Source organism: Podarcis pityusensis, assembly GCF_964106645.2.
Source record: "Podarcis pityusensis genome assembly, chromosome: 2".
NCBI lineage: Eukaryota > Metazoa > Chordata > Lepidosauria > Squamata > Lacertidae > Podarcis > Podarcis pityusensis.
The window spans coordinates 56,617,424-56,642,217 of NC_138029.1; the positions used below are offsets into that span (position 1 = coordinate 56,617,424).

A 24,794-nucleotide genomic window follows, 5' to 3' on the forward strand; every position below is an offset into this window, starting at 1 on the left:
TCATCAAACCTAAATCTGGCCCTGCTTGCATCACTGAGTGCTATGCTGTGTTACATATGCTGTTCCACTACTATTATTTTTCTGTCTGTGTAACAATTTGTTATGGTTTACTCACATATGTTTAAAGGAACTTTACAGCTGCAGACGAGAATGGGCATTTCATTTATCTTTGCCGTTTTCCTATCCTGCATTAAAATTTGTGTGCAGCACAGTAGCATGAAGGCACCTTTTTTAGCATGTTATGTGATAACTAATATTTGAGGCACATGCATGTCCAAAAAGAGCCAAATATGTGTGTGTGCGCACACACCTTCGGTACTATTTTAGCTTGGGTGCCCCATGCAGTGGTGGAGCTTCATGCTCCGGCACTGGGGTGGGGGGGAGGCGGGGGTGGGGCTGACAGTGTGTGTGTGTGTGGGGACAGCCGCAATGGCACCCCACCGGGATTGCGCTGCCGGGGGCAGTACACTCCTCCTGAACCTCTCCTCCTTCGCCAGTGTCCTCATGATCACTGTACATCTTCTCAGCTGCAAGAGTTGTACTATTCTGCATAGAGAACTGGTACTTGTTTACATATTGGTATTCTACACATTTGGGATTTAAAAAAACCCATTTAGATGGAGACAGATTTAGCAGTCAGGGTCATGGCCACCTGCAGCCATTAGCAGAGCGCAAAGGTGAGGAATCAGCCCAACACTGGTTTGCAGCCCAGCACCATAGCATGACTGAGCAAGCATGTAAAGAAGTTCACTTTTAGAATAAGACTACAGAATTTAGAAGTAAAAGGCCCGCAAAAAAGTGTGTCAGAATATCCCCAGCCACCAACATGAAAGAGGAGTTGAAGCTCTGAGAGAATTCCCTTTATATTTCCTATCAGCCTGAAACCTTCCCACACCGGGCTACATCAATGAAAAAGAGCTTAGGTTTGAGGTTGGCTGCCAGTTCTGAAATTAAATGCTTTATTTATACATAGCTAGGGAAAAATCTAATAGGGAGAATTAATCAAATGGAATATATAACTTGAGTGGATAAACTTTTTCAGCCAGATGTAGGACTAGTCCATGCCCTGCAGGCCCCTTTTGTTAAGGGGTGGGGCTGCCTACCTGTTGATCAGCTGACATCATTATGACATCAGGCAACAACTTCAAAAAGACCTTTGAAATTATGTAGTCACTCCTGTCAGCCTGGGCCCCATTTTGTTTGGTACACTGGTATACAAAAGAATCTGGGTTTTCAATAACCACACAGCATAAAGAGAATTATGAAATGAGTACACAGATGTGTCCAAGTCAATGGCAAACTTGGGAAATCTGTAAGGGGAAGGAAAGCATTGAATGCTTTAAGCAACAAAAAGGAGGCTTGTTTCATATGTGGTCGGTATGTAAAAGGCAGCCAAATATTGGAGAATGGTGTTGGGGTTAATTAGACAAACATATGAAATGAAGCTAGACCTAGACCCAGGTATATATTTAACTACATTAAATATAATGTCCGAGATGAAAAACATACAGATCTGTATGCCCTCACTATTTTATATGAGAAAACACGGAAAAGTAATTCATGTCTCCGAGATTGAACTACCACAAAAACTTTGAAAGCAACGTTAAATTATCAAATTGATAGTTCTCTTAAGGGGGAGCACTATATAAAGAAGTTGCAGAAATGGATCAGTGATCTGGTAGGCAGGTTTTAGAGGACTGGAGATAAAAATATATCGTTCAAAGTAATAATCTATTTGTCAAGCTTCTGTACGTACACAATGTGCTGCATAATAATTTGCTTATTGGCTTTTTAGAGAGATGAAGTCTGGTGAGGTCATATTGGAAGCAAGTTCTTCAGAATAGCAGCAGAAACAACGTATGTACCTACTGTTTAGTAAGGAACACAGCTAAGAACTACCGTATTTTTTGCTCTATAAGACTCACTTTTTCCCTCCTAAAAAGTAAGGGGAAATGTGTGTGCGTCTTATGGAGTGAATGCAGGCTGCGCAGCTATCACAGAAGCCAGAACAGCAAGAGGGATTGCTGCTTTCACTGCATAGCGATCCCTCTTGTTGTTTTGGCTTCTGAGATTCAGAATATTTTTTTTCTTGTTTTCCTCCTCCAAAAACTAGGTGCGTCTTGTGGTCTGGTGTGTCTTATAGAGCAAAAAATACGGGTAATTAACCATCTCTTGTCACAGCGCCCACCTCCATTCTCACAGAGGCCTGCCTATGGTGTTCACTGCAAAAATCTTAGGTAGTCAACAAAGACCTGGTTTTTAAAAAATTAGCACTTTTTGTTTCTTTAGCATGGGCAGGAGCACTGAACTTCATAATGTGCACCTCCCAGATCTTGAACAGTTACGGGGCTTAAGCATGCCTTACCTCTCTTTGCTTCCATTTTCCTGTTCACCCCCCAAACCACCAGCATTCCATGTTTCAACTTCCCCAACCACACATTTAATTGCTCAACGCATAAACCCTATGCATGCATTCAAAAGAACATGAATTCAAAGGACCATGCATTGTCATAGTGTACCAACTTTCCCTTTGCAGTTAAGCTCTCACACCATTTTTTGTACATGCGAACAAGGCTATAGCAGTCAATCTGAACTTCCAGTTCCTTTAGACCCCCCCTGGCAGTGAGAACTGTCTATAGAAAACAATGGCGAAATCCAGGATTTTAGTTTAGCTGCGACTGGGCAGCAATGTGTCCTCTTTGTCCCCCCCCCCCCACCTGCTGCCTCCCTAAACAAAGGGAGAGCAAAGAGGGGGATTTGGTGTTCAGCAGGAACCCCAAAGTTTCCTCTCCATGTAGCTGATGAGTTATGGGATGTTTAAAGAGAGATAAGAAACCTCTATAAGTTATTTGTGTTCTGTTTTTAGTTAGCTAGTTAGTTCACATGTCTGGGGAGTCCCACCCAAGGGTTTAGAAATCACTACCTTGTTTTGGTGTGGCGGCATTTCCCCTTTAACTGAGATCGTGAACTTGGGTTGTCAGTGGCCTGTTAAATAAAATGAGTGAATCACAATTATTCCCTGGAAAGAGCAAACAAACAAGCCAAGCTATAACTGCTTCACATTTATTTCCAGCAAGTGTTCAGGTTTACAAACACATTCAGACAGAATTTCAGTTCCTCAACAGAAGAAAGAAATCATTAAAATGCTTTAAGCTAGCTTATCACTGGAAAACCCACCTACTTTTCATTTACAGACACGCTTAACTATTACACTAGAATGTAACTTTGTGTTTTAATTTGTATTTAGGTGAATTTTGTTTCCTGTTCATAAACCAACCAGAATAGAAGACAGCAAGCATTTGAACATTTCTGAATGCCATATTTAACAGAGCTCATCAATCCTATCTGATGTAGGCTCATGGACAAGTTGAACAGATTCCTTCCCAGCGCCCTCCATTCAATTGACAGTAATGTGGGCCACTTCCCACCCCGATCTGTTTGAAGGCACTTCTGTGTAGAACTTAGCAAGAAACTTGCATGAAGTCATGCCCTTGTTCCATGTAGAAAGCTGCATGTATGATCTGCATGCAGGTTACAGGTTACTGCCCACTCAGACGTGTCATCACACTGGATTTTGTCATGTGTTTAGCCACCCTAGTAAGGTATTTCCTAGACACACAACTAGGACTTTTTTTTTTTACAATTACATTCTTTTGTAACATGAGAGCCTTCAAAGTTAAACAAAAGGTTACTCATTGCTTTAAACAAACCTTTACATCTGGTAGTCATCATAATAAAGAACAGGAGCTGTCTCAGACAACCAGTTTCAATCACTAAAAGTACTTATTAAAATTAAGTGATTGAGCAGTTAGCAATAATAAAACCTTCTGCGCCCAAACACTTGTCATAAAATTTCTTCAAAATAAAAAATATTTTCAACATGATTAAAGAAGAACACTACAAAAGTGGCATGAAAGGACAGGCATTCTACTTTTTTGCTTATCTAGAGAAACAGCGCTTCCACTCTTCCCCTAGCCAAAACATTTCACAATTCATGTCTCCCCCCCCCCCCATTTTGAAGAAAAAAGATAACAAGGAAACCTCCTTATTCCCATACTTTGCCTCTTTCAAATCAGAGGGGGCTAATGAAATGCTGTCCTGAAAATACCTGCCTCAGTACTCCATTTTAAGTCTTCTTTTTTTTTTTAACCAACAGGTTACTTTCCTTCTACTGTTAAGGGAAAATATCACATTATTAATAAATCAGCACTGGCTTTATTGGCAAGTGCACTTGGTAGCAATCATCTCTGCATATTCTTTGTACACAATTGATCCATCAGGCTCTACCTCCAAGACACTCAGGGGGCTGTATTCAGCAGGTATGCAGGAGGGCCTGGGGACAGAGGGGTTTATTTTTTCATGTATGAGGTTCTGTACCATTGAGTGCAGAGGAGAGCTAAAGCGATGCCTAAATACTCTTGGACAGTCACCTTTGCAATAGCGAGGATTGTATCTGTGTGGTGCAATTATCCACCTGTCCCAGCCCAGCTGGCTGAATTTCAGCCTGAAGTTGTGAAGCTTACAGTCATTTTGTGGGAAAAGAAACTGTTCGTAGTACTTACGTAAGTTGTCTATGGAAACTGATTTGTTTTCCTCTTGACCATCTCCATCTCTTCGGTGGCGAGGCTTTATTGCGCTCTGTTTGAGGTCTTTTCCTGCCTCTCCTCTGAGACCTGCGAAAGGACCCCTTTCCAGCCTAGCTTGCATGGAGTTCCTTCTCTTGTGCTTGAGAAAATCCCATGTAGGGTGAGCTTGCTCACTGGTGTCATTGAGGTACAGGAGAAGAGAAAGTGATGCCCGTGTCATATTAAAGGGAACCTTTTTGGAGTTGGAGGGCTGGTCATTCGGGCAAACAATATTCACAGCCATGTAAACGCTTCTATTGTTAGAGGCTATCAGAGGCCAGATAAAAGAGGTCACATCAATCTCAGCCCGTTTGCGTCCAAGTTCAAAGTGGAAAGTCATGGCATGTTCAATATTGGGGTGTGCATGACCAGAGGCACCATCCATCTTTACAGCTAGATTACCTGTACACATAACAGCCCATGATTTAGGAAATGGTTTATCAAATGAGTAGAGTAAGACCGACTTGACTAAGTGCTCCAAAGCAGTAACACGGTCCAAGCTGAAGAGGAAGTCTGGTGAACGAAGGTCTCCTGCCAAAAGAAAAAACACTTTGTACCAATGATAGCATTTTATTCGTAATATTATGTTATTTAAGCAGCAAATTCCTCACAACTCCAGCTTCCCCATAGCATTATAAGTATCAAGGAATATTTCAATTGTGTGCCTTACTCTAAAGATGCAGTTTATTCTGAGAGCAACCCCAGAATGTTTTAGAGGGGCCAAAAACTTGCATTTCTTTCTCTTGACTTTTCAGGTTTGTTCCACTTCCAAAAAGTTCAGAAACCAAGACGCAGCTTCTAGTTGGCTGCAGGAAGCTCCTGCAGCCAATCAGAAGCCACATTGGATGTTTGGGTTCCAAAGAACGTTTACAAACCGGAACACTAACTTTCAGGTTTGTGGCGTTCAGGGGCCAAAATGTTCAGCTTGCAAGGTGTTCAGGTTCCAAGGTACGACTATTAGGCTTGGCGCCTAACAGTGCTCTCACACAGTGCTAAACAGATCTATATAAATGCCACCAAAATTATTATTATATCTATATCCCTATATATTTTCCACTAACAGGGACTCAAGGCAGCTTACAGCTAAAGTATAAACAGCTAAAAACATAGGGGGAAAAAGCAATCATTAAACAATTGAATGCACACACTCTAATAAAACATACGTATCATTCCAAAAAAAAAAATCACAGCTCAATCCCTTTTCTTAAAAATGGGCAGTTCCCAAAAGCCTGTTGCAACAAAAAAGCCTTCACCTGCCAGCATAAGGACAACAAGGAAGGAGCCAGTCTAATTTCTCTAGCAAGGGAGCTGTAAAGTTTGGGAGCAGCCACCAAGAAGGCCCTCTTCCTGTGTCCCAAGCATGCTTGTGAGGGTGGTGGGACCAAGAGAAGGGCCTCCCCTGAAGATCTAAGAGCTCAGGCAGGTTCGCTTGAGAAACATGGTCTTTTGGTTAGCCTGGACTGAATCCACATAGGACTTGATATGTGACAACCAGCACTTTGAATTGTGCCCAGAAGCAGCCATATGCTCCCTATAACCAATGCGTCACCAGTCTGGCTACAGGTCTTTGAGCAAGTTGCAGTTTCAAAGCACTTTTCAAAGGCAGCTCCATGAGGAGCACATTACAGTAATCCAAACTGTGGCCAGATGACCAGACCCATTCCGAGTTTTCTGCCAAAATTAAGATTGGCTTTATTACAATCCCCACTTGGCCTATCTCACAAATAATTAAACAAAGCTCTTATACAATTTTGGATATCCACCCAATAGTAACATTAGAAATCCCGTAATAGAAATCCAGCGTGAAGATACACATTAGAAAAGGATAAATTCCCATTACTACATGCTTGGAAACATGAACTACTCATAGAGAAGATCCATGTGAACTTGACCAGAGAGCTTATTGACCTCTAAATGTTGCATACCTACACAGACACAAATATAGGTCCAACAAATTGTATTGTTTGTACCTTTATAAGAAGAACAGTACAGAAATTCCATTGATTTACAAGGGCAAGAAATCTACAGATGGGATAACAATTCAACCCCAAAGCACCATGTGTGTATGTGAGGGGTTTTTTTGGGGGGGGGGGATTGTCATCAAATATCTCCTCACTTACCTTTTGTTTGTCCTATGGTGAGGTGCTTGCCTTCAGCACATGGAGATAAGAGTCGGACTGTGTTATAGAGATGGTTTATCTTTGGGAATCCTTCTTTTGTAGTAGACATTTTATAAAGCCTCTTCATGTATCTCAGGGCTTTGGAATCCAGTTGTGGTCCTGGCACACAATCTCCCAACTCCTGCTGATGGTGGTCAGACAATAACTTGGAAGGAGTAGGCAACTGGCCATAGCCATTTTCTACATCTGGACAAAATAACAACACTGGAGGCAGCTCAGAGGCTTCTGACACCAGCGATGTCTGATATCCCCCTTCATCCTTGGGACTGGGGGAACACAAGATACCATAAAAAAGTAGCCTTAGAGACCACAGACAAACAAGTACTTCCCCAAAAATCTTCATGATGGGGATTTGTCGAAGCAAAGAAACCACCCTTTCCACATGCAGTTCTGGTCAGTCAGTTCTGGTCTGGTCAGTTCTGGTTTCTTAAATAATATCCAGGTGTAATTCCTTTCTAACAAGGCATTAAAGAAAAAAACATACACCTGATGAGATAATCCAGTTTACTGATCATCTTAATCCTCCACCGTGTGTCTCTGCTTGTGAAATTGATTGCTAAGCCAGGTCTTCTCCACTCCAAGGCTTAACTAAGCTAACTAGGTAAGTATAGCAAATGCTGTAAACCCAAGCACACCTACCTGGAAGTAAGGCTGCAGGCCCTATATATACTTAGCTGGAAGTAACCTTAGTTGAACTAAATAAGGATTACTACAAAGTAGACTTGCATAGATTGTACTGTTTTGCTTGCTCCAAATTAACTAAATTGCACCTCATTCTGGAAATGTGCTTAGTTTTAGTACTGTAGTTGCAACATTTCATTGTACAGTGGTACCTCGGGTTAAGTACTTAATTCGTTCCGGAGGTCCGTTCTTAACCTGAAACTGTTCTTAACCTGAAGCACCACTTTAGCTAATGGGGCCTCCTGCTGCCGTGCCGCCGCCGTGCAATTTCTGTTCTCATCCTGAAGCAAAGTTCTTAACCCGAGGTACTATTTCTGGGTTAGCGGAGTCTGTAAACTGAAGCGTATGTAACCTGAAGCGTATGTAACCCGAGGTACCACTGTATAGTTGTGCACAACACCGTTACATATGGTTGTTGGTCTTTGATCTGAATTTTACCCCATCATCTTCCAAGAGAAGACAATGATATGTGTAGGACATCATGAAACGTGAGAGAGGTTGGAAAGCCAACGGGTCTTAACTATTTGATTTTGCTTTTCAGCCAAAGGGGTAAAAAGGAATCAGGAAAGTAGCCCGTTTTTTAATTCTTAAAATTTTAGGGATTAATACTGCCTGTAATAATGGGCCAGTGAAACTACAACTTTTTTTTTTTAATCAACTAAGCATGTTTAAACCAAAATAAATGCCAGGAGGATGTCATCAAAGAGATTTCTCTGACCCGGAATGAAGAAAATCTTGACTAATCCATATAACGTTGATTGGGTTTCAGATATGTGTTGGGGGAGGGACTTTGAGGCAGAAATCCCAGGCTTCATCAGTAGAATGAGCGCGAGGGCTTCTCAAGTATGTGTGTGCTGGTTTGCTACATTTCAAAATAAGGTGCATTCATTCACATCTTAGGGGTTGGGGGGAAACTGTGATACAATTCAGTTCAGAGCCCAAAATTACTTAACTGCACCACTATATGGGACGCTGCTCTTGAAGACCCCTTGACTTTCAGAGGTTTCTTGTGAAGTTTGAGCAGAAAGCCACCACATATAAAGTCATCTTTACTCTAGTGTAGTAGTGTAGTTCCCAATGTGTTCTACGGTGCTTACAGGTAATTGTGCATCAAATTAGTTTGGGGTTTTTTTTGACTGCTTATTATTCTGCTTTGTTGAAAGTATCTACATAGTTTGTTTTTATTGGTTTGTAGCCATTATCAAATGTTGATTTGAATATATGAGTAGAAGCAGTGTATTTTTTTCAGGGGGTACTCAAGGATACACAGTACTGGCACCTCTTTTTGTTGTTAAAAAGTGTGGCACTTACTGTAACAACTTCATGGTGAGTACCAGCACCTATTTTTCTAGGGGGAAAAGCACTGAGTAGAAGCACAGTGAAAGTATTAAAAACAAACAAACCAGGATTGGAGCTGTGCAGCTTGAATTTATGTCTGTCCAATCAGAAGTCAGCCACATTAACTTTAACTTCTCTCTCAGAAGTGACTAGGCACTGTTTATTATGCGTATATATATATATATATATATATATATATATTCCTTACTATCAGGTTGCTTCAAGACCATCAGCATTTTGTGAGAGGGATTCCACTGGAAACCAGGAATTTAGGTTTGCACAAGTAAAGTGCATTAAGGTGAAGTCATGCACAGATTTAGACAGCATTGTCATTACATGTGCTGATGACACGTAGCTCTATTTCTCCTTTAAATGATGGAGGGTGCGCTGAATTGATTTCTGGCTTTGGTAATGGACTAGATGAGAACCAGTAAGCTTAATCCACATATGACTGTTACACTGTTAGTTGGTGGTTCCCTAGACTGAATGAATGGGGTTCAGCCCGTTCTGGATTGAGTTGCAGTCTGGTGAAGCATTAGGCGTGCACCTTGGGTGTGCTGCTGGATTCACTGCTGTTGATGGGGGCATAAGAAGACTCCATGGCATGGAGTGCCTTCTATCAGCTTCAGTTAGTGGTCCAGCTGAAGCCCTTTCTAAGTTGGGACAGCCTAGCTTCTGTTATCTCTCCTCTGGTATCCTCTAGGTTAGAACGCATTATATGTGGGGCAGCCTTTGAAGGGTGTTCAGAAGCTGCAGCTAATGCAGAATTCAGCAGCCAGATTGTTGACTGGGACTAGTATGGTTTGAGCATATAACTCTTATTTTGGCCTGACTGCATTGGCCATTGATTGACTTCTGCATTCCATGCAAAGAGATGGTTTTGATTCATAAAGCCTTATGCAGCTGAGAACACCAATACTTCAAGGACTGCTGCTTCCTGTATTAATCTACATTAACCCTGGGTTTGTCATCAGAAACCTTATTTAATTTTTTTAATGAATTTGAATAATATTTTTTACAATCTGCAAGCTTTTCTTTGTGTGCCTCCTCTGTAAGAGGTTGCTTGAGTTCTCCAGGTGAGAGGGGACCACAGATTTCAACCACTGATTTCTGAAGCAGACCTGCAGATTAGGTTTGGACAAATCTGTCAATTTTGGCTTATCTCATTTTTCCTGTCTATAATTCAGTTTGCCACATTTCCCTATCAGTTTGCAGGTGTGTGTTTTGTTTTGTTTTATTAAAATCAGGATTTTAATGATCTTTGTACCCTAATATAAATATTTCAGTATGCGGTCTTGACTAAAATACATGTTTGCAATCAATTTTCTGTAACATTATACATTTTTGTGTGTTATTTTCATATATATATATATATATATATATATATGCACGTTTTATAAACATCATCCCTCAGTATAAAGATTTTTGAACATGTTTTTGATTAGAGAACTGCGTTGCAAAATTCAAGAAATGTGAATTTCAAAGAATAACTGTATTTCAGCCTAAGCATTGTTTTGGAAGGTGTGAAATAAATAGATAGGTTTGCACTGAGCTGCAAAACAAAACAAATTTCTTCCTCATTGTTACTGAAGATATGGGCAGAATTAGATTTTCACATAAAATAGTTGTAGTGCTAGCATTAAATAGCTTTGCCTATGCTGTTGATCATTGTGCCATAAATGACTTCAGTGCAGTTTGTTGGTATGAATATACTTATGCCAATGTAGCGTTAATCGTTGCAGGGGTAACAGAATTATAGAGCTAGGAAGGATCTTGGGCTTCATCTAGTCCAAGCCTGCTGAGCACAGATCCTGCATTGTGCAGGTGCACTTTCTTGCCACCAGGGGACGCTGTAGTAACTGTAGGAACATTCAGTTTGGAATGCAAATACAAAGTGTTTCTAAGGATGCTGCAGCCTTAAGGGCTTTTCTAGATATTCCTATGCATTACAAATATCTGTAAATTACCCATTTATTAAAGAGGATCCAGAGAAATTCATCAAGGTAGTTCTGTTGCAAAGATAACATTTTCCCCAACCCTCTATTTTGTTTCGGAGAAACTTTCCAGGAATTTTTTTCACTTTGTTCGTAAATACAGTGCTTGTGCTCACAAAGATCCACCAGTAGGTTAGCCTGAGTAACGTCTGAAGGTTGGATTGCTTTGCTGCAGGGTAACAGATATACAATGCTTTAAATTGGGGGAGATGCAGTAGCAAGGGGGATCACTTCTCTTCTTTTACTAATATGAATCCTAAAGATAAATAGAAGAAACAAGATTTTTAAAAATGGCAGGGTACTGTTCTGGTGAAGGAGTGAGAAATGGTAGTTCTATTGAATGTCGCCGCTTTTTTTTGTCTCCCCCTTTTCATTTTTCAGGGTGGTATTAGATCTTTAAATATGTTTGAAAACAGAAATAAACCCAAAACATTTTAAAGACTGCAACATGGAGCAGGCATGAGAAGAGGGAGTTCTGTTACTCACAGATGCTACCCAGGTAAAGGTAAAAAGGTAAAGGACCCCTGGACGGTTAAGTCTAGTCGAAGGAGACTATGGGGTTGCGGTGCTCATCTCGCTTTCAGGCCAAGGGAGACAGTATTTGTCCTCAGACAGCTTTCCGAGTCATGTGGCCAGCATGACTAAACCGCTTCTGGCACAACGGGGCACCGTGACAAAAACCAGAGCCATGGAAATGTCATTTCCCTTCCCACCATAGCAGTACCTATTTATCTACTTGCACTGGCGTGCTTTTGAACTGCTAAGTTGGTAGGAGCTGGGACAGAGCGCGACAGGGTGAGCTCCCATTGCCAGGTTCCTTTACTTTCTTATTGTCATCCCAGGCATGACTGTAACTAACAAATTATATGAGGCTCTTCTTGAGGGTGCACCAGTGAAATTTCTCTATTGGCAAACATACACACCAAACCGAAAAACTCCAGCTGTTTTCAGATTTTGAAAAAGTACAGCTGCTTTCAGAATTTGGAACATAGTGAAATTTGCATTCCACAAGGAGAGTTTGACCGACAACAAAGTGATGCAGGGTGGAATACAGATGTCTAGCTTTGTAGTTAATAGATCCACCATATGCAAAAACAATAAATAAAAACTGTTCATGAATTGCAGCCTGCAGTGAGCTGCTACTTAAAATGGCCTTCTAATAATAGTGTAAGAAGAAGCTGGGAGAGTTTGGGCACATGCAAATTGAAGATTTGCCACCATGAAGAAAGTCTACACCCTTTGTGGATTAAACCAAAATATGAAGAGCATGAGCTCAGTTCACTTTTAATTGAAAGGCTGCTTAAAGGTGCAAATCCCCTAGTAATGACTGGTTAAGTCCAGTCAAAAGCGACTATGGGGCTGCAGCACTCATGTCACTTCAGGCCGAGGGAGCCGGCGTTTGTCCACAGACAGCTTTCTGGGTCATGTGGCCAGCATGACTAAACTGCTTCTGGCACAACGGAACACCATGACGGAAACCAGACCGCACGGAAACACCGTTTACCTTCCTGCCACAGTGGTACCTATTTATCTACTTGCACTGGTGTGTTTTCGAACTGCGAGGTTGGCAGGAGCTGGGACAAAGCTACAGGAGCTCACCTCGTCATGGGGATTTGAACCGCTGACCTTCTGACTGGCAAGCCCAAGAGCCTCAGTGGTTTAGACCACAGCGCCACCCGCGGTACGCGGGTACACCCACAAACACATCCCTGTTCTTGCATAATTACAAAGGACTTGCTAGTGGTGGTGATGAGGAACTGCATTCTCCTGGAGACAATACATTGACATTTAAGTACCTGCTGGGAATTATTATTACATTTTCTAAATTTCTCTATCACTTACCCCAAAATACCCTGTGCCATGTGAGGAGTGCTGCATGGAGTTTAACAACAGAAGCGCTCTTCAGGGATTGACATCTCGACCCACGTTCCAGGTAAGTACCAACTGTAGGATTTCTGAATGGAAAAAGAAGGGAGCTGCTTTGTAAAGCCTGGAGAAAAGCTATTCTTCCCACCCTGCCCTCTGGTCTGCTAAGTAAGACTTGATAGACAGCAGTCTACCAGTGATGAGTCTCTTCACTGGCAGAACCCCATCTTTGGAACTGCCTCCTTAAGGAGATGTGTATGGCCTCGTCACTGCTGGTTTTCAGGAGAATTTTGAGGATGCTTTTATCCCAGCTCACATTTCATTAATGTGCTGTGCTTGAAAGCATTTGGCTGCTGGTGGTTTAAATTAATGGTTTTGAACAGTAATCTGTTGTTTTTATTGTGCTTCTGATGTTTTATGACTTTTAAAATTTCCTTTTATAGGCTGTCTTGTGAGGGCACTGTGCCCTGAAAGACAAGCCAAGAATTAATTTACATTTCCCTCCTCCCCGATTTGCTTCAGCAGAAGAATACATAAAATAACCCCCTTTCCTTGCCAGTTGTAACTTGATAAAAATGTCACTCCTTTCCTAAGTTTCTCCCCTCGTCATTTCCAAGAAAGACGCTCGTGTTCTGGGATGGCTTAATTACTGTTGTTGTTGTTTAGTCGTTTAGTGGTGTCCAACTCTTCATGACCTCATGGACCAGAGCACGCCAGGCACTCCTGTCTTCCACTGCCTTCCGCAGTTTGGTCAGACTCATGTTAGTAGCTTCGAGAACACTGTCCAACCATCTCATCCTCTGTCGCCCCCTTCTCCTTGTGCCCTCAATCTTTCCCAACATCAGGGTCTTTTCCAGGGAGTCTTCTCTTCTCATGAGGTGGCCAAAGTGTTGGAGCCTCAGCTTCAGGATCTGTCCTTCCAGTGAGCACTCAGGGCTGATTTCCTTCAGAATGGATAGGTTTGATCTTCTTGCAGTCCATGGGACTCTCAAGAGTCTCCTCCAGCACCACTTCCATACATCACTACGTACTGGGAAAACCATAGCTTTAACTATACAAACCTTTGTCGGCAAGGTGATGTCTCTGCTTTTTAAGATGCTGTCTAGGTTTGTCATTGCTTTTCTCCCAAGAAGCAGGTGTCTTTTAATTTTGTGACTGCTGTCACCATCTGCAGTGATCATGGAACCCAAGAAAGTAAAATCTCTCACTGCCTCCATTTCTTCCCCTTCTATTTGCCAGGAGGTGATGGGCCCAGTGGCCATGATCTTCGTTTTTTTGATGTTGAGCTTCAGACCATATTTTGTGTTCTCCTCTTTCACCCTCATTAAAAGGTTCTTTAATTCCTCCTCACTTTCTGCCATCAAGGTTGTGTCATCTGCATATCTGAGGTTGTTGATATTTCTTCCGGCAATCTTAATTCCGGCTTGGCCCAGCCTTGGCATCCAGCCCAGCCTTTCGCATGATGAATTCTGCATATAAGTTAAATAAGCAGGGAGACAATATACAGCCTTGTCGTACTCCTTTCCCAATGTTGAACCAATCAGTTGTTCCATATCCAGTTCTAACTGTAGCTTCTTGTCCCTCATAGAGATTTCTCAGGAGACAGATGAGGTGATCAGGCACTCCCATTTCTTTAAGAACTTGCCATTGTTTGCTGTGGTCGACACAGTCAAATGCTTTTGTGTAGTCAATGAAACAGAAGTATACGTTTTTCTGGAACTCTCTAGCTTTCTTCATAATCCAGCGCATGTTTGCAGTTTGGTCTCTGGTTCCTCTGCCCCTTCGAAATCCAGCTTATACTTCTGGGAGTTCTCGGTCCACATACTGCTTAAGCCTGCCGTGTAGAATTTTAAGCATAACCTTGCTAGCGTGTGTAATGAGTGCAATTGTGCGGTAGTTGGAGCATTCTTTGGCACTTCCCTTCTTTGGGATTGGGATGTAGACTGATCTTCTCCAATCCTCTGGCCACTGCTGAGTTTTCCAAATTTGCTGACATTTGAGTGTAGCACCTTGACAGCATCATCTTTTAAAATTTTAAATAGTACAGCTGGAATACCATCACTTCCACTGGCCTTGTTATTAGCAGTGCTTTCTAAGGCCCATTTGACTTCACTCTCCAGGATGTCTGGCTCAAGGTCAGCAACCACACTACCTGGGGTGTACGAGACATCCATTTCTTTCTGGTATAATTCCTCTGTGTATTCTTCCCACCTCTTCTTGATGTCTTCTGCTTCTGTTAGGTCCTTACCACGTTTGTCCTTTATTATGGTAATCTTTGTATGAAATGTTCCTTTCATATCTCCAGTTTTCTTGAACAGATCTCTGGTTTTTCCTATTCTATTGTTTTCCCCTATTACTTTGCATTGCTCATTTAATAAGGCCTTCTTGTCTCTCCTTGCTATTCTTTGGAAATCTGCATTCAATTTCCTGTATCTTTCTCTATCTCCCTTGCATTTTGCTTGACTTCTCTCCCCCGCTATTTGTAAGGCCTCGTTGGACAGCCACTTTGCTTTCTTGCATTTCCTTTTCCTTGGGATGGTTTTAGTTGCTGCCTCCTGTATAATGTTGCGAGCCTCCACCTATAGTTCTTCAGGCACTCTGTCCAGCAAATCTAAATCCTTAAACCTGTTCCTCACTTCCACTGTGTATTCATAAGGGATTTGATTTAGATTGTCTCTTACTGGCCCAGTGGTTTTTCCTACTTTCTTCAATTTAAGCTCAGGATTACATTTGGCAGATTGAATGCACCTGCAACCCCCCAAAAGGTGGCAGAACAACTTCTGTCTATGGATTTTTTTCACAGCTGATTCAATTAGGAAACCTGGAAAAGGGTATTGCTTCTGTATTTGAAAGTTTGAGTGTAATAAAGCAACAGCTATCAGCCCGATTTCTCATACCCAAACATTTTTCTCCTCAGTTCTGCTTTCTGGAAGGTTGATAGTTGCTACCCTAACATGGCTGTTCTGACTTCAGTATAGGGATGTGTGAATCTGTCCATTTCAGTTTCTCACTATTCAAATCTTAAAGTCAGTCCTCCCCATTTCCACATGGTTTCATTGGGAATTTGGGTTCTTTTTTTTTTTAATCCTTCTGAAAATCCTCCAGCATCTTACTGTAAACCAAATTTTCCTAATACACACAGGTATGCGAACACTCACTATACGAAACTCCAGAAAACCTGGAGACAAACTTTGTCTTTGCGATTACTGGATTGCTTAGTGACTGTGCTGTGTTATGTAGTCAAAGCTATCAAGGGATAAACAGCTTTACTGATTATAGTAACAGACTCTGGTCATCCTTATTTGTTTCCATTAACTAAACTATCTACAGATGTTGGTCAGGAGCCTGAGCATAGGGGCAAGGTTGGTGACCAGGCTGTGGGCCAGTAAAGTTCACTGAGCCTTTTTTTCCCTAAGGCAAAGTGACTGGTGCGACTCAAAGGGGGTGTCAGTCTTGTGGAGCAGATGGAGATGGGGAGGGCGAGAGACTGGGCTGATCCATTCTTCCTCTTGTTCCATGGTTTTCGCCAAGGGAAAACTGCTCTTCAGTGCTCAGTTGAAATAAACAGATCAGGTTTCTACAGATTTCCATTTGTTCCGATGTAGAGCTAAAGAGTGGGCTTTCCTTGGGAAAGAGCAGGGCAAGGGGGAAATCTCTCAGACTCATGCTTTCTAGGCACGGGACAAGCGGAAGTGTGAACGAGCCGTGTCAGGCAGATCTAGACTGCAGGGAAGTAGTGTGTCCCTGACCTTTCCATAGCGAGATAACACAGGACTGATGCTACGCACACCCAGGAAGGGATGTCTATGGCTCTAAACCAATCACAGCCTAAGGGATCCCTAAAGCAAGGAGGTGAGACGAGGAAGTTCTGCACTTCTTTTGGCCTTTTGCATTGGGCAAATTTATCTGTAGCATATATTTTATCTATTAGAATATAAAAATTTTATTTTTATGTTTCGGTAACCCAGAATTGAGCGTTTTTCTTTAGCTTTCCCTTTTTGAATTTGTTAAGGAGAGTGGAACTTGCTACCCCCCACCTCCCACATTTTCTTTCTCTTCATAGGTAACCCTCTGAAATACTAGTTCACAGGGTCGTCTTATGAAAATTCAAACTGCTGCAAACGTATCTGTTGAGCGCTTTCCTTCCCATTAGTTACTGCATTCCTTAACATTCCACAGACCTCATGAGATCTGCTTTCTTTTGCTAATGAAAGGGAATGGCACTGTTGCAAAAGTAGCTTTTCATTTTCCCCCTCCTAACTGCAAGGCTTTATGGGCAATCTGCGCAAGGCAGTAATTTACTTTCTTGTTAGGGCACTTAAGAAGGGTCATAAGTGTGCCCTATGCAAGAACCAAAAGACACTGTTGCAACAGGTAAGAAAGTGGGGGCAGGCAAGGTTAGCAGTGATAATGCCACCTGTTGCATCCTTTCCTTTGAGTCAAATTCTGAGCCACTTAAGCCAGTGATTTGCTGAGCTCTCCCTAGACAAGAAACAGTCCATTCATATGCCAGGCTGTCAGCAGAGCCTGCTTGCTGTAATGCTCATTGACTGGTGAAGGTTTGATTCTTATCACAAAACATTCCTTCCTGCAACTTCAAGTCATATGCAGCTCAGTAGAGAAGTCTAATGGGGACAGGCAGATTGTGATTCTGGCTGCAAAGATGCCCATTTCTACAAGGAAAATTGGGGCATGCCCTACGTGAGGATTTGGTTTAGAAGATGATCTGTAGTTCCAAAATCTTTAGACAAAAGTTCTCAAGCTGTATTCTTTGAACCATACAGCATTATACTGACATTAGAGGTTGTTCTAGGAGGGTGGCAGGTATTAGTTAAATCCTCAAACCGCAATGGAAAGATAATAAAATCCAAAGATTAAAATATATAAACACAGGCCATGGTTCTAATCAAATCCAGAGATTAAAATGTATAACCCAGTCCACTTGCTGGTGTCCTTGCAAATGTTTATATTAAGAGAGTGTATGCATCCATTGGCAAATGCAACAACACTTTTTGGCCCTATGGGCGAAGTGTTTAGGATGTTATAGTAACCTCACTGCTTCTCAAAATGTATGAAACTGTACATCATAGCTTACTCTGTATTTTCACATCAACCTAGAAAACTCACTGGGTGGACTCACCAGCATCAGCCCCTTATTTAATTTGTTTAGTGCACTACACTATTTATTATTATTATTATTTTAAATATGGATTTTTATATTCTGTGTTTGGTATTACCCTTAACACAGTGGCTACGAGTAACCTAAGGCTGCAAGGCTCTTTTAAATCAGAGCTTTTTCAGTGTTGATGTCAGGCATGGGTAGGCAAACTAAGGCCTGGGGGCCAGATCTGGCCCAATCGCCTTCTAAATCCGGCCCGTGGATGGTTCGGGAATCAGCGTGTTTTTACATGAGTAGAATGTGTCCTTTTATTTAAAAAGCATCTCTGGGTTATTTGTGAGACCTGCCTGGTGTTTTTACATGAGTAGAATGTGTGCTTTTATTTAAAATGCATCTTTGGGTTATTTGTGGGGCATAGGAATTCATTCATTTTTTTTTTCAAAATACAGTCCGGCCCCCACAAGGTCTGAGGGACAGTGGACAGGCCACCTGCTGAAAAAGTTTGCTGACCCCTGATCAGGTTTGTGGAGCTGCTTGCTTGTGAAGCTCTGCCAGACTTCCTCCTTTTTAAACTGGAGGCAGATACTCCATTTATTCCAGTCAGCTTTAAAAGTATGAACTGTGTTTTACAGTGCAATCTTACACCTGTCAGTTCAGAAATATGTCCCATGGAGTTCATTGAGACATGCTTCCAGATAAGGTTTAGGATTAGAACCTCACTCTGTTAATGTTGTTTTTGTTGTTGTCGTCATCTGTTTTAAGGCTTTAAAGTTTATCATATTATTTGATGTAATTTGCGCTATTGTAGAAAAATGTATTGGTTGTGTTTTGGCAGAAAAGCAGTATGAAAATATTAAACTAGATACAATTTTATTAATGATAAAAATGACCTAATGGATAGGTAGGGTGTTCAGTGTGTCCTTAGGACAACATGCTTTTCAATTGTGCACTACAGTGATGTTGTGTTTTAGGATACCTCTAAATGTGCAGTAGTGGAGTAATGGACATGACTCTGTACAAGAGGCTACAGACCACCCCTACAAAAGTCAGAAGTCTATGCATGTACACATCTCTTCATTCCCCATCCAAGCAAGCAAGTGGATAATCATACTCCAAGGATGCATTTTGGTCACATAAAAGCCCACGGAGCAGAACCAGTGAGAGATACAGCCTGGGGAGAAGGGTGCAGTCAGGGGAGAGTTGTGAGGGCCAGACAGAGGCCTGGAGGGCTGCAATTGGCACTGGGCTTGAGGGTCTCCAGCCTGGTTTAGTATGTGGTGAAGTGGGATATATTTAGCTCCACCCTCTTGTTAAACACACCTGATTAAAAAGTTAGAGTTTAGACATCTTGCTTAGTCAGAACTACTCCCCCCCTCCTTTAACTTCACATACTTTCTTATCAGTAGAAGTATTTACTACATTGTCAGCCTCTCTACAGGAGGAAATACATTTTTCCCAAGCACCTTTTATACCAAGTCAAAGACTTGTTCTGCAGCTTGGTTAAATATTATCCGATTCTTGTAATACATCAGTTCTCAAGTACAAATGTGAGATTCACATGAAAGCTCTTTCTCAGGGTGCCTTCGGCTCAGTCCTATACCCATTTACCCAAGTGTAAGTCCCATTGAACTGAGTAGACATGCCTAAGATTGCACTGTAAGTATTTAGTGTGTCATTGTCATGCTTTCCACTTTTATGGGGCATCCATATGATGGCATCATCAAATTGTTGTGGTCCTGTGTTTTCCTACGCTGCTTCCATCCTTTCTCAGACTGCCTTCCAAAAAGACTTGTCAAATCTGACTCCCCCCCCTAAATGGAACAGTCACTCTCTCTGCTGCTTTAGATTGCTTTAGACTACCCCTCCAACCCTTCTAAGAGACATGTTTCTGACATGTGCAGAGATATATCAGGCAGGGTGAACCTATTGCCATTTCTGTGCACCTTCACCGGCTGGGCGCCATTTTATTATCATGCTTATTTTTAAATTCAGTCTTTTAATTAGAGCTATAATGTCTCCAGCTATATTTTTAAAGGAAATATTTGTGCAATATTGCTGAAATGAAATATCATTGGCATGTTCAAGTGGGGGGTGGGGTAGAATGACTATAATAACCTTCACTACCTTTTTGGCTGCTGCCATTTTAGCAATATATTAATTCATACCCCACCCCGTGTATGAAATTTGCCCTAAAATGCACTCTAATAATTTTTGACGTCCTGAAAGTAATCACAAAATTGTAATTTAAATAAGCATATTCATGCAAATTAAAGAATAGAATTTAGAAATTGGTGTGCAGTGGAGGGAGTTTGTTCAGGGGAATGTACACCCCCCAAAAAAGTGCTATGCCCCATTCCGAAGTGTGGAAAGTCAGTTGCAATTCCACTTGTATCTTACAGCAGAGAAGCAGTGATTGGTACAGCTCCTAGCTGTATCCATCCAGATACATCTCCAAACAGCTTTATTCATACCTTATGGAGCAAAATCCAAATGAGGCCCATGGGTTTCAAGAGTTCATTATCCATAGCTTAATGTGAATATACCTGTGTTTTGAGTAAGCTGGGAGGTTTTTCTGCTAAAGAGACATAGGTAAATCTGGTTCTTATTCTGTCTCTAGAATATTACGATTTTTGTTTGTGAGAACAATCCCAAAAGCTACACCCATGAGAAGAATACAAAGCAAATTGTTTATAAGACAGGCTAATGATCCATCTGGTTCATTATTGCCTACCTGGGCTGGCAGCGCCTCTCCAAAATCTCAGGAAGACCTTATTCCAAGCTCTGTTGCATGAAAACTTTTTGCTGGATCTGCTGAGGTTGAACTTGAGGTCTCACACCTGCAATGCAATTGCTACTGCACAGCTGCAGCCCCTCCCAGTAGTTATTTATACCTTGGAGTTTCACTTTTTATTGTCTTAATTCTGGACCACTGAATTCAAATACATACCTGTCGGACACCTGCGTAGATAGGAGTATGAATTCTTGATACACCATGATTTTCCTCGTGCATATAATTTGCAGGAGTACTTTTGTGAACAAACACCATAATTAGGAAAGCAACCATTAGCTGGCCATCCTCTTTAGAAAGGCTTAACTTGTGCCTCTGCACTCCAAATATATTCCTTACAAAGAGCTGGAAACATTCCTATCAAAATGTTGCTAATGTCTGGCAAGTAGAGAGAGAGAAAAGAATAAACAAGGAAGTAATAAAAGACTCTTTTCCCTCAGAAACAAATGAGTCATGTGAGGTCTATACTATAAGCAGAGAGCATTGTGAATGTGCGGCTGCCCTGTGTGCTGTTTCAATACCTTAAAAGATTCTAGTTACTAACTGAGCCTTGAGCTGGACTGTAATCAGTGGCGTAAATCCCCCAGTTTATCCTTTTGTCCAGTGCTGGCGGGTGCTTTCCCTTTTCTCTTTTGCATGAGGAGATCTGGGTCAGGCTGAACGCTTTTACTCTGAAGCCAGAGTTTCAGGTTCATTATTCTAACCCCACCTACTTCCCCATGATTGGACAGGGAATCCTTCCAATTACCTTTATGATCTAAAAGTAGCTAGGGGAACCAAAGAAAACTCAAAAGAAGCGGAGTCCTCTCTCACTGTGCTTTCGGAAATTGCACTCCTGTGTGGGAAGAGAGTTAAAGGAATAACAGCAACATTTTGCTGCTTGCCAGCACTCCAAGGGAAACAATGCTGTCTGTCAAAACCTCGATCTCTTTCAGCCAACAGCTTGGGAAGTACAGTTAAAACAGAAGCAGCACCAAATGATGGCAAGCAGGTAATTATGACTGGTTTTTGTCAAGGGTTCGCTTGACAGCCTATCTTTAGAAATGACAAATTTGGTTGGGGAGAGAGAGATGACATATGGTATAGACACGATATTGATTGGTTCTGATTCCTGGTTATGCGTGTACACATCTGGAGGCAATAAATCATTAAGGAAGGTGAATGGGATTTACAGAGGAAGGTGGATTTGAAACTGCCAGTGGGAGATTGAGAAAGGCATTCTGTTTTCTTCTTACACAGTTTAGACTTAAGTGACGTGGTACTTCAGGACGCAAAATGTGTAACTGACCATTTGAACCCAGTTTGTTGCATTTTTTTAATGTGAAAAAATGTTAGCAGTGCAAGGAAGTTGTGTTCTTGTGTTCTGTGGGGCTTTTTTTATTTGTATTGGAGCTATAGCTGACTTGCTTTTATAGAATTAGAATAAAAGTAAAAAAAAAAAAATTGCAGCGTTGTCTGTGCTAGCCTTATATAGTAAGATTATATCTTGTCTAGAGTAAGAGTCCTTTATTAATTTAGAATGAGCTAGGCTAAAATTCGGACCCACTTTGGCCCTATACCTGGATTAATTCATTCCAGAGATGTTTTACTGACTGCGGTAGGATCACTTAAAAGTCAGTACAGGGCTGCGGCCATCAGATTTGCCACATTTCCCTCAATATGCACCAGTTGGAAGCTAAATGGAAGCTTTATTATTCATTCGCAAAGCATTTGTAACAATTGCAAGGGCAGCAGTTACCTTTTCCATTACAGCTGTGTGATGAAGGGATCCATTAATGGGATTCTCTCCTGCTGCTGCCAAGGAAATAAGCAGAGCTGTGTAGAAACAGCCACTCCGTCTCGACTAAAAACTTCAGGGAATAAAGGCTAGCAATTCGAGATTGTGTAAACTTTTGCACAATTTTGAAACGAAAGAAATATCCACATCGGCTGAGAGCCTACATATAGGAGCAGGGCTGGCCCAAGACATTTTGGCACCTGAGGTGGGCTCCAAAATGGCACCCCCCCCTCGTCGCCAAGGAAGAAGGAGTGAGGGGAAATCTACATCAGGAACAAGGGGGAGGGAGGAGAAAGATTGGCATTGGGATCTGCTGCCCCTGTGAATCCTGCCTCCAGAGGCTATTACCTTGCCTCTTGAATCAGCTGGCACTGAATAAAGATCTACATTGGGATCTGCTGCCCCAGTAGACCCTGCTGCCTGAGGCAGTTGCCTTACCTTGCCTCATGGGTGGGCCGGTCCTATACAGGAGTCTCATATCTGCTTTGAGAAAAGCAGGTTATAGCAGAATAACAGTGCCTTCTACCAGCTTTGGCTAGTAGCCCAAGTGCAACCCTATCTAGATGAGGATAACATGCCTTCAGTGATCTATGCCCTGGTAACCTCACCACTGGATTACTGCAACGTTTTAGTGGACCTGCAACTGCAGCTGGTGCAGAATTCAGCAGCCAGATTATTGAAAGGAACCACACAGTCCAAATGCATAAATCCAGTACTGCGCTGGCTGCTAATTTGTTTCTGGGCCCAATTCAAGGGGCTGGTGTCAACCTATAAAACCTTATGTGGCTCAGGTTCTTTGTGCCTTGTGGAAAACCTTTCTGCATATAAGCCTGCCTGGATCCTGTGGTCAGCATTGCAGGTGCTTCTCTGTATGCTTCCAGCCAGCGAGGGTTCAGAGGGCAGTGAGAAGGTTGTGGGTCTTGTTATGAGTGGCCCCCTGTCTTTGGAATGCTCTCCCCAGATATTCCTGGTGCCAACACTGACAAATTTTCAGTGTCAAGCAAATCTATTTCTTGCTCCCTAGGTATGTATTTTGTTTGCAACAGCTAGTGGTATTCCCTTCTTTGGGGGCTTTTTCTGGGAGTTAGATCTGAGTTGTGTGTGGAAGGATTGTTTTTCTGATTTGATTAGCTTGTGTTGCATGCTGATTTTAAATATGTTGTATTGTATATTTTACTAATATTTGTGCGTTTGAGACATTTGTGTAAAATGGCTAAACTCAGTAATGAAAATGAGAGATTTGCTGTTCAGTCCTTTGCATATTTACTCAGAAGTAAATTCCATTATGTCCAATAGGCCTTATTCCCTGGTTGGCATATGTAGACTATCTGACTTAATCTGTGACTGTGTTGTGTGATCATTGCAAGGAAACTTTAAACAGATATGCAATAATCACTTTTTCAAAAAAGAAGTTAAAAACATTTCAATCATATTCAAAAACCACCTATTTTACTTAATGTAGTTCTGCTTTCAAGCGGAAATACTATACAAAAATACCATACGAACCCATTAAAATTAATCCTGTTTCACTAAACTGAAGATGCATAAACTCAAGGAGAAATTTTACTGGTATTAAAAAAATTATAGTCAATAAATTTATATCCTGCTTTTTAGCTTTTCTTTTGACAAGGTGGCAAACAGTAATACATAAGTTAAACAATATATAGCACTATATACAACACTGCAATAAAACACAGAATATAAAAACAAAATACTCATAAGAGGAATAATAGGAATCAACCAGTCAAAGTCTATAATTCTCAAGGTTTTACTGACTTTACTTTGGTTGGAAAAAGTTCTACAACCAAAATTGTTAAATTGCATCAGATAAGATATTGGTCTCAGTTAGAAACTTTGTATAGGAGGTATGGGCTTCTAACAAGGATGTTATTTCAGTAATGATTGAGAGTCTGAGAAAGCTTTAGAGGCCCACTTTTGGATGTATTAAATATTAAACTGCAAAAGCAGTGTATTTTTAAGTGCATTTGTTATGAAAGGTTAAAAATACCCACCACAGCTATAGCAGTAGCAATGCATCATCATCAAAGGTTAAACAGGTTGAAGCAAAGGCATTTCTGCCCTGGAATGCATACCAAAAATCAGCTCATTAACTGGTTGATAAAATTATTTTAATCTGGGACCTGGGATAGCATTAAATTACCCATTAATATAATGATTTCTGCTTGTGAAATAGAAATTTTCCCCACTCCCCTGGTGTGCCCTATGCCCCCATGATCTGCTTGAGGGGGTTGGGAGAACTCGTAGAACAGATTAATGGGTATGCAGAAGGAAGAGGGAGATGGGACCAAATTACGCACTGTCAAAAATGGAGAACAAAAGAAGGCACAGGGATGCATAAAGTGAACATATGCTAATTTATATGTAAAGATGCACATTTAGAAATAATTACTATGATTTTAATTGAA

The 24,794-nt window shown here is 41.4% G+C and overlaps 2 protein-coding genes across 6 annotated transcripts in view; one reads left to right on the plus strand and one right to left on the minus strand.

Annotated features, from left to right (window-relative positions):
* Positions 1 to 3,080: 3,080 nt before the first annotated feature.
* GDF9 (growth differentiation factor 9) overlaps positions 3,081 to 24,794 on the minus strand; it is a 52,034-nt gene continuing 30,320 nt past the window's right edge. The window contains exons 1-4 of one of the 4 annotated variants that reach the window (XM_080997241.1): positions 20,751 to 20,950; positions 12,661 to 12,773; positions 6,746 to 7,071; positions 3,081 to 5,156 (exon numbers count right to left, since the gene is read on the minus strand). In XM_080997241.1, coding sequence (XP_080853367.1) covers positions 4,216 to 5,156; positions 6,746 to 7,071; positions 12,661 to 12,680 — 1,287 coding nt within the window. In that variant the 5' untranslated portion in view covers positions 12,681 to 12,773; positions 20,751 to 20,950 and the 3' untranslated portion in view covers positions 3,081 to 4,215. Of the gene's footprint in view, positions 5,157 to 6,745; positions 8,417 to 12,660; positions 12,774 to 20,534; positions 20,631 to 20,750; positions 20,951 to 24,794 lie in introns of those variants that run through there. The other 3 variants (XM_080997239.1, XM_080997240.1, XM_080997238.1) reach the window with 3 other exon arrangements.
* The window catches only part of SHROOM1 (shroom family member 1), a 47,123-nt gene continuing 43,752 nt past the window's right edge, over positions 21,424 to 24,794 (plus strand). Inside the window, exon 1 of one of the 2 annotated variants that reach the window (XM_080997086.1) lies at positions 21,424 to 21,582. The gene's annotated coding sequence lies outside the window, so the exon portion shown is untranslated. The remainder of the gene's footprint in view (positions 21,583 to 24,794) is intronic. The other variant, XM_080997085.1, reaches the window with a different exon arrangement.